This window comes from Habropoda laboriosa, unplaced genomic scaffold (genome assembly GCF_001263275.1).
Source record: "Habropoda laboriosa isolate 0110345459 unplaced genomic scaffold, ASM126327v1 scaffold523, whole genome shotgun sequence".
Classification (NCBI taxonomy): Eukaryota; Metazoa; Arthropoda; class Insecta; order Hymenoptera; family Apidae; genus Habropoda; species Habropoda laboriosa.
The window spans coordinates 1,165,180-1,175,449 of NW_017100752.1; the positions used below are offsets into that span (position 1 = coordinate 1,165,180).

At 38.9% G+C, this 10,270-nt stretch overlaps 1 protein-coding gene across 1 annotated transcript in view; it reads right to left on the reverse strand.

The window, feature by feature from the left end:
• Window positions 1-5,258, reverse strand: part of LOC108577159 (beta-1-syntrophin) — a 17,728-nt gene extending 12,470 nt beyond the window's left edge. The window contains exons 1-2 of the mRNA XM_017940268.1: window positions 5,117-5,258; window positions 471-895 (exon numbers count right to left, since the gene is read on the reverse strand). Coding sequence (XP_017795757.1) covers window positions 471-895; window positions 5,117-5,258 — 567 coding nt within the window. The remainder of the gene's footprint in view (window positions 1-470; window positions 896-5,116) is intronic.
• Window positions 5,259-10,270: the final 5,012 nt, after the last annotated feature.

Sequence of the window (10,270 nt, forward strand, 5' to 3'; positions counted from 1 at the left end):
AATTTCAGATGAAAAAAAGTAAAATTAAAGAAATTATATTTTTCTATTATGAATTGTCGAGCCGTGAAATCTCGTAAAAGAAACCGAGTGGTGTAGCGTTACATGCTTGACTGACTGCGAGCGAGATAACATAGGCGCAGCAATGACGCAGACCTAGGCGTAGGACTATCTATACTGACACTTGTAGAATCCAAACTGACTGACACTTGTAGAGACATTACTGTACGGACTTTATTGTTACCTCTTAACTGTATTTCTTGTAACTACGTAAGCTAAGTTCAACTGTTTCGTGTATCTCTAGCGAACAATTGTTAATTAAAAATTATCTAGCGTGGAAACCTTGATATTGTGATTTTATTTCTACACAAAAAGAAAAAACATATTTTTCTAATTCGATCACCCACCGTAACATCAATTGTTTTCCCTATCGATAACAATCTATATGGAAGAACAGAAACTTTCATGCTTACCGCGTCAGTCTTGTAATAGTAGAGGCAGTTGTCGCGGCGCAGGACGAACCATCTTCGCACCCACTTGTCCGTGGTCGAGGAGCTGGCAGACTTCCTCCAAAGGTAGCCAGAACAGAGCGGCGCCTCGTCGGTGCCTTCCTTCGTCCCGGTCCTGGCCACTCGCGGTGCCAACACATTGCAGGTTCTCGCTACTTCGAGTTCAAGGACGTCGGTGCCGGAGTGTGCTAGCCTAACCACTTCCGAATGCGTTGCGTCCATCACGCTTTTCCCGTTCACAGACATCACGATGTCGCCGACTTCAAGGCCAGAGCTCTCCGCAGGTGTGTCCGGCTCGATGGCGGAAACCACCACTGGTTTCGAGCCGTGAATGCGAAAACCGAACTCTCCGCCGGCTTCTCGCTTTACCACCACTCTCTTGTCGCATTCTGTAATCAGTACGGAGTTAATGTAGGATTGTACACGCCTTTTATCTTCGCACGGAAGTTTTTAGAAAGGTACGACTGGAGCGATGAAAGGGAAAGTGAGGATAGATGGATGCAAAGCAGACTCTTTTTCTGGGGGAAAAATCGAAAAAATCTGGGGGAGCAAGTAGATTCGAACTTTGACCGATTGGATTCGAATTCTTTAGAAGTATTTTGGAAAATGGAAACAGTAGGTTTCAAGTATACTCGAACGTAAACGAGATAGATTCGAATCTTTTGTGAGTACTTGGGTTGCCTAACTTGGGTTAACTAACTTACCAAAATTGTAACCATTATACGGAGTGTATTACTTAAACATGCTATAGAATTCTTATTTCCAAGATTCGAGTACTAGTTGTGAAAGATTCCATTCTTTCGAAACCTGTAAGTACTCATTCTAGGGTTCGAAAGCATTTTGTATAAAATGATTACATTGCAAGGATACTTATTGAAACTTTATTCCTTATGAGTAGTAATCGAAACCCATGAAATTAACTTGGTTATTGAAATTGACTCGGGTTCGTAAGTACATATTGAACTTATTGAACTTGATCCCATTTCTACTAACGTGTTCTGTGCGGTGCTCAGGAGTTTGCCCGCGACGCAGCACAGGGGCAACAAGGACATTTCGCTCTTGATATTATCACGTCGGCCAATAATGACAATACTATCCTATTTTTATGATTGTGTTAAAAAAGGTGAACTTATGGAGATATGACTCAATTACACCCGTATTTCTTCCAAGAGCAAATTTCTGAGCTCTACAGAATAAGCACTGTGCGGTGCTCAGGAGTTTGCCCGCGGGGCAGCATAGGGGCAAGAAAGGCACTTCGATCGCCCCGTCGAAATCTCACGTCACACAATTTTAAATGACTCAATTCGTCGATATTATCGTGTCGGCCAATAGTGACAATACGTGTGTCCTATTTTTATAATTGTGTTAAAGAAGGTGAACTTATGGAGGTATGACTCAATCACACCCGCATTTCTTGTAGGGACAATTTTATGAGCTCTACGCAATAAGCACTGCGCGGTGCTCAGGAGTTTGCCCGCGGGGCAGCACAGATTCGTCGATGTTATCGCGCCGGCGGCCAATAATGACAATACGTGTGTCCTATTTCTATGATTGCGTTAGAGAAGGTGGGCTTATGGGGATACGACCCAATCAGACTTGCACTTAATTCACTCGCACCGCTCGAATATTCCACTACGCGGTGCTGAATGATCCGATTTGTCGATGTTATCGTGTTTAGCCAATAATGACAACTAGTGTAAGCCGCCCTTTCTGGTATCCAGAGTATCGAGGCTATCGCCTGTACCTTCATTCAGCAGTAATATCTACCATCTATCCAAACCACCGCGGCTAGAACAAGCTCGTCGAACTGCACTAGGAAGCCCGATCGGGACTTAAACCCCAACTGAGGTGAGGATTTTTTCCCTTGGGTTTCGATTTCTAGACGTTAGTGGTAGAATGGATGGTTGAATCATGATCTGGCTAGGTCAGAATGTAACAAGGCAGGAGAAAAACGTGGAACGTGCGTTGCTGAGAAGAGTTTAATGAGCAGGACTAAGGTAGCGACAAGAAGAATGGAAGAAAGAACAAAAGAAGTATTTGATACAGTTAAGCGTGGTGACATCTCGTTAGTAATGGTAATACTGACGATTTTACGAAATTTCAGCACGAGACTAATAACGACATAAGTGTGCTCGATTTTTGTGATTGTGTTAGAGAAGGTGAGCCTATTGAGACAACTTCTCAGCCTCTGCACAGTGTGCCTATTTAGTGGGAGAGAACGAAGGGGAGAAATAGTTTTTCGGGGGAGATCGAGGAAAGCGTGTTGCAACAAAGACAGTGTGAAAAGAGAATCGGTCTGGAACTTCAGTGGAGAGCGTGGAAAGAGGATTTGTGGGGAGTAGAACTCGAGTAGTATGAAAGAGTAGAACAGTGTAGTCTTAGAGTAAACAGGGATAACAGTTGCAGTTTCGTAATCATCTAGCCTTAAGTATATCACTGTTAATAAATATTTAATGTTAAAATACACTTTCATAACCTCAATTACAAAATACACCCATCCCCACTAGTAGTTTTACTGTCTGATCTACTGAATATTTTTATTGGGAATTTTTATCCAGGAGTGAATGAAACTCGTTTATACAACAGTGTTACATTTAACTCCTGCATAGCCACCCAAAATTTTCACGGTTGTTTCAAGCTTCAATATTTAAAATTGTTTGCATAAATTTTTATTTTGAAGAGGTGTATCGACATAAAAATGTCCAAAAAGTGGGGATTCCGAGCGATTTTACGACACTTTCACAAGTACATCAAATATTGTTAAAGGAAAATATAGAAATGGCTACCTGGTTGCCTCCAAAAGGGTTAAACGAGAACGGTGGAATATCTCACTTGGGATTTAAGTTATGAAAAATATGTTTCTTATTTGTCAATTTTATGTTGTCTATATGTCAACTTAATCTGTTTAAATTAACAACAAATTTCATGATAATGCAACCGGAACAGAGATGAAACAAATGAATACACGTGAAATAGATATCTCTAAATACACACACAAATTACACAGCCTGTAGTATGGCTACGTTTAATACACGCGTGCACGTGTGAAATGGGGATCTCTAAAGGATCGAATCGTAAGCCGAGCGCAGGCAGACGTGTGTAACGTAACACCGTTGCCAACCTTGTCGCGAAGAAAAATGTTCCCGCAAATGAGAAATCTGTAACCGCGTTGCGGACATTTTCCTGTTTCCATCACTAGCCTCGGTATTTTACGTCGCATTAAAGCACGTTACACGTCGTTTGGACGTGCAAGTGATTAAGTATAGCCTGTTCGATTACAAAATTTTTAGTTTATGATACAGGGGCTTCGCCATTTTTCAATTAGTCGCTTGAATATTTTTTCACCCTACAGTCAATAATCCGTGATAAAAATCAGAAACTACAGATTGCTTTATGGCTATGCTACATTTGCATTTCTGCAGACCATGTGTATTAATTATGCAAGATCGCCAAGGAAATTATATCGAGTCGTTCTCGAATGCTAAAGCGGTTGCCACCATCTTCTTTTTCTTATGTACCTCTCCTTCTGTATTCTACAATGCACAAAACCGCCTGCCTCTGCAGGTACTTGTAATTTATTAACGCAACTGGGTCATCTGTGACCCGTATTATTTATAATACGTGTGTAGAAGATTTGTGGGATATACAGGGTGGAATAAAAACTTTGTACACCTGAAATATTTCCGTTATTTATGTAGGAACCGAGATAAAAATCGAGGGACCCAATAAGAGACTTTGCCCACTACGCCAATAACGCCCTCTCTATTTTTCCTTGTCGGTTCCCTATTTGGGTATGGAGGCCCTGATTCTACAATAATAATATGGAAAAATCTTCTCTGCGTAGTATCCCCTTTGCCCCTGCTAGCATTCTTTCCAGCTCTGTACAATAGCGGTTTTTCGATTAGGATAAGACAGCGTTGTTCTTTAGGCGGGCAAGGGCGCCCGCCGATGCCCGCGGGTAGATCTGAGGGCAAAATCGCGGGCTAGCGATGTCACGTATATTAACACATTAGCGTCGCTACTATAACTTTTTAATTAATTCATATTTGTCGTAAATCATATACAGCTGTTTTAATTCGTGAAATATCTGTTATGGCGTTTCTGAAGAGAAATTGAACCATTTAGAACATTTTATAAATTTATTTTCCGTACTTAAGCCAAAAACCTGAATGATGCTTGTGTTACTTACATATCTCCGAAACATAAGTTTTCTTAAAACGGGCGATGGTTGTTACTAGACTGTGGATTTTTATGCAAATTCATATTTTTGAGAATATAGTAGAAGAAGTAAAACTTTGGTAGAAAATTATTTCATCTACCAGGTATTATAGAAAGCACTATAATTTGTATATTTTGTATATTTCTTCATATTACATGCATTCTGTGCAATTTTGCACCTCTAAATGTATCTGCAGTCTAGTTATTAGATACGTACTGTGGGTTGCTGAGAAGATCATGAGCGGGACAGCACAGGGGCAAGAACAGTAAGCCGCTCACTCCACCTTTGATTCTCATCGTCACGCGATGCCATATTATCTGATTAATATACGTGATCGTTTCAGCCAATAATAAAAATGCGTATGATCCGACTTTATGAGCGCTCACTTCACCTTTGATTCTCATCGTCACGCGATGCCATATGATCTGATTAATATACGTGATCGTTTCAGCCAATAATAAAAATGCGTATGATCCGACTTTATGAGTGTGTCCGCTACAACCAATGAGACCCTCATTCCTTCCGTTTGTCATCTTCTCAGCAACGCATAGTGTTTACACGCACCGTTGCACGAGAAGGCGTGGCTATTTGCCCGGGAAGGCGTGGCTATATGCCCGGGAAGGCGTGGCTTGTTGCCCGCGGAAGTCTAATACGCTGCCCGTACGGGCAATGACTGAACGGCACTGGTTTAGGTGGTTCATTAAGGTCCAACCACTGTCTAGATCTTTTTCGATTATCGTAAAGTACTCAATTTTCATCGTAGGTAATAATTCTGTTAAGAAAAGGGTGCAGTAACAGACAGGGTCGAATGTGGCATTTTTAGTTTTTCGATTGGGTACTGAATCAAAGCTAAGTCATACTTCATGCGACCATGACTGAAGTTTCGAGTCCTTATTATCTCCAGTTTCTGTAGATATTCTCGAACGTGTAAATTTTCACGCCTGATCGATTTTACGATCTTGCTATATCTCTTCCATCGACTATACCTTCCATTTGGATCAAATACAATAAATTCTTGGATAACATGAGACACGACGAATAACCGCGACGAGATGAAGTTCATTACGCATATTTGAACCTGTTGTCGATTTTGCAATCAGTGTGAATTTATCAATGAATAACATATCGTAAACATTGAATTTGATATAAATTCTGCGGATAGTAGATAGTGGTGCTTCGTGTAAATTGAACTGTAAGCGTTAGAAGGACGGAATTGCAGATATTAGATTTGATTTAGATATCTATTTTACTAGAGTAGGATTTGATCGAAGTGTTGGAGGAGTTAAAGTGTTTTTAGAGTGTGTGTACTTTGTCACGAGAATGAGGAGACTTGGATCAGAGAACAGTGGTTATGATAAGAATGAAATGTCGTCTAGAATTTTCTATATCTTTAATGAGTAATGTTACACGAATATTTAAATGCATTTTTCACATTTTAAACTTGAGGAAATATATTTTTGACGTGAGAATTTACTATTTAATATAGAAGAACAAATTAAATTCATTTAGACTGCTTTCTTACGATTGGAAAAAATGAATTTTATATGGTATAGCTTTTCGTAATAATAAATTGGATTAATTCGCTAAATATTCGAAGCAAAGGGTGCCATGTTTTCAAGCAATCGATAAACGTCAGCGTTTCATATCAAATATTTGACGAGTTATCAAAATTTCTACAACATGATTAGCAATTAAGTCTGTATACTGGAAATTTCGCGTTCACTGACGAGTCTACTTCACTTTCTTATTGAGATGAGAGTCATTTAATCTCGTTTCAAGTGCAGCGATAAGCTCTAGTTAACGATGAAGACGTAGACTATCAACGATGCTCGTAAGCAAACATTATAAAACTAGCATAAGTGTTTTTCCGATGGAATCATTAAAATCCGGAGATAAATTTGCAAAATAATAATAATTCCTAATTTTTATAGAAAATATTCGATAAATGAAAGCTTGTCAGCTGAAAGTTTGCTTAATTATAGATATTTCTGGGAAAAAATTACTCTGTTATCTACGAATTAGTATGCAAAGAAGATAAAAATATATCTTCCAATTAATTAAACTCGCAACATTTATCATTTTTTAACGTTTCAATTTCGTATTTCATATTTTGCAATTCCTGCTTCGACATTTTGACCATAAATGAGATTGAATAAATATTTTTCTATGGTTTGCAATATTACTGTAACTCACAAAATTTGTTATTCTTCTTATGCTTCGAGATTACGTTATTTCACATTGCAAAATAATATTTTGTAAATTTTGCTTTGATATTTCGACCATAAATATTTTTCTATGGTTTGCACAATATTACTGTAACTCACAAAATTTGTTATTCTTCTTATGCTTCGAGATTACGTTATTTCACATTGCAAAATAATATTTTGCAATTCTTGCTTTGATATTTCGACCATAAATGGGATTGAACGAATATTTTATTCTATTGTTCGCAGTATTGCCATTATCAACGATACTCCTATTCATTTATAACGATACCAGAATCAGGATTATTACAGTGACAAAGGAATCTGTCAAAGGAGCTGTTTCACCGTTGTCAGTCTATTGTATACTTTCGTGAACAAATTTATCGAACAGTAAAATTGCTGCAGCGAAGATAGGAATAAAGCTCGAATTTCAACGTCGTTTCACCTCTCTGTATTTCAATCTGTGCACGTACATACGTGCATTAAGTAGACGATATTTCGAAGAAGCCTGTTTACACGACCCAGTGTGAAATGCGAGGAAAGTCATAAAATTAGATGCAAATTATCGTTTCTTGTACGTATATCAAGTATTTTATTTTTAGCTTAACAGGATGACTGATGAGAGGATTCAACAGAATGATATACTTAACACGATACGCGATAGATTCCCAGCTTAGCGTCGTTCATTATATTTAACAAGTAGAGAAGCATACGGTGTAGATCATACTTTATCGACAGATTGAAATTTATGAAAATGCGGAAGTTATTACTTCAGCTGAAAGAGATGAATCTCGCTTTTTGCGATATTTAACCCTTTCGCGACGGCGGAACTAGGCATCGGTACGCCGCTAACGGACGGGTCGCCGTGCCATTTGTACACACCACGAGTGTCTCGCGTTTTTCGAGCTCCCAGTGTGTCCGTGTAAAATCTTAGAGGATTTCGTTGGAACAGCAGAGGACTTAAGGATGTTTTGGTTGAGGCCTTGTTCTGTATTTTAAAATAAATCTTCACTTTGATTTGTCGAGGCGCGAGCCACTGCGACGCGCTTAGTGGATGCCGGATATAACCGGCGCTAGCCAGTGTGAAGCATTTAGTGGATGCTGGATATAACCGGCGCTAGCCAGTGTGAAGCATTTAGTGGATGCTGGATATAACCGGCGCTAGCCAGTGTGAAGCATTTAGTGGATGCTGGATATAACCGGCGCTAGCCAGTGTGAAGCATTTAGTGGATGCTGGATATAACCGGCGCTAGCCAGTGTGAAGCATTTAGTGGATGCCGGATATAACCGGCGTTAGCCAGTGTGAAGCATTTAGTGGATACTGGATATAACCGGCGCTAGTCGCGAAAGGGTTAATACAGAACACAGAGCTGTTTTTAACGAGACATTGCCAGTTTGCGTTAAAAATTAGTGTAATTTAAAAAAAAAAGATGAAGATACAATTGAAATTTTTAAAGATAATTTAACCCTTTGCACTCGAGAGGCGACTGAGAAGCTATTTACTACTTGGCAAATAATTAACAGGGATACTCTTAACCCTTCCGACCCGACGGCGTTTGCAGCGGTTCGATTTTCTACGGCCGACGTGAAATTTAATGGTCCGTTCACGCCGGCCGACTTTAAATTGAAACATATCGAATTGTTTATAAAGTATTTGAGTCTTTGACAATATTGTGATTTTAATATACCATACTGAATAACTAAGAAAAGAGTACCTATGTCGGGTCGGAAGGGTTAAAGTTGATATTTTCTAGGATAGCAGGTCTATGGGGCTTCGTAGTGTGGAATTGGTTTAATAATATGTTGTGAGTGATGGCGTGAATGTAGTGTGCTTGTCGAATCGTCTCGAGATTTGGAGAACGAGCGGATCATAGAGAGAAACCGGGAGTAAAACAGTAGAACCACGTTGTTACTGATATCAGAGAGTGCGTGAGAATTTATTGCGAGAAACGAGCGAATCATAGAGAGAAACAGGGAGTAAAACAGTAGAACCACGTTGTTACTGATATCAGAGAGTGCGTGAGAATTTATTGCGAGATATAATAAGAGACCGTTGATCAGATTATCATTATTCCTTTTTACGTGTGTTTATAGTTATTATGAAATTATTGTTATAAAATATATTGCTATTGAACTTATTATCACGTGTTATACAAACCACACGTAGAACTGTCCACCATATGTTACTCTTGTACAGTAAGTAAGTATAGTTAGTAATTTTCTTTTCAATAACTCCCTATTATTTTAAGAATTTTATTTGAAATGCACTTCAAAAGACATTTGGTTGATAGGAAGCAATTTAAACAATTTTTTTTACTAATTATATATTGAAAACAGCATTGAGGGTCACGTTGCAAACGTTGAACGGTTGAAATTTTAATCACTTTTTTCCCTAAAAATACCTTAAAAAACATATGTACGTAATTTCCAGATTTCTGCAACCCTAATTTCCAATTGCTCCAATTTTTTTTTTTCAAAATTTTCTCATCCGCAACGTAATTTTGTCAGAGAAACGAAATTTTAAGCTGCAATTTTTATCAACGCGAGCCACGGACGTCGATGATCATAGTAAACGAGGGGAAAAAGAATTACACAAGCTTCTTGTTCCCCTTTCGAACGCGCCATTAAGAAGCATGTCACGAACAAACCAAGAATCGAGGGTAGAGAAAGAAACAGCATTGTCATTGCCTGTATGTACTCCTTTTTCCTGGCCCTATTTCGAATCCTTTTAAGACTGCTTACCTTTATTCGCGATTATGCTTTTCGCTCGCGAGATAACCGACGATTTACTCCGGCGGAACTTTCTGCTGCAATTCCGCGGATACTTCGGAAACGTGCAGTCGCGCAATAAATCATCATCCACCCTGAAGGAAATTTATATGAGGAATCTTCGGAGAGGATTAAGGACTGCCCCAATTCCTCAACCATATTACCGCGCAGCTGCATTATTTATCAATTTCATTCTACGTTGTTGCGTATTTAGTAAATAGAATTTCCAGTCTTTCAATAGGAGTATATTAAAGGCTACCTGTCAATTTCTCAAGTTTATCTTATAGTTAGAAGTGTAATTGGAAGGTGGAGGAACACGTTTCGAACGTCTGAGATACTCCATTGCTTATTTTTTTTTTTTTAATTTTTTGTATTTCTAGTGAAGAAACGTTTTTCCATTTTCGTTTTATTTTTACCGAAATGTATCTGTGGTGTTTTTTTGCTTTATGAGTTTTGCTAATAATGAAAGAATTGACGGAAAAATTTTGAGGGCCCAACCGGGAATCGAACCCGGGACCTTCGGCTTAGCAAGCCGAGGTTTTGCACACTACGCCAATTACGCCCTCTGTGTT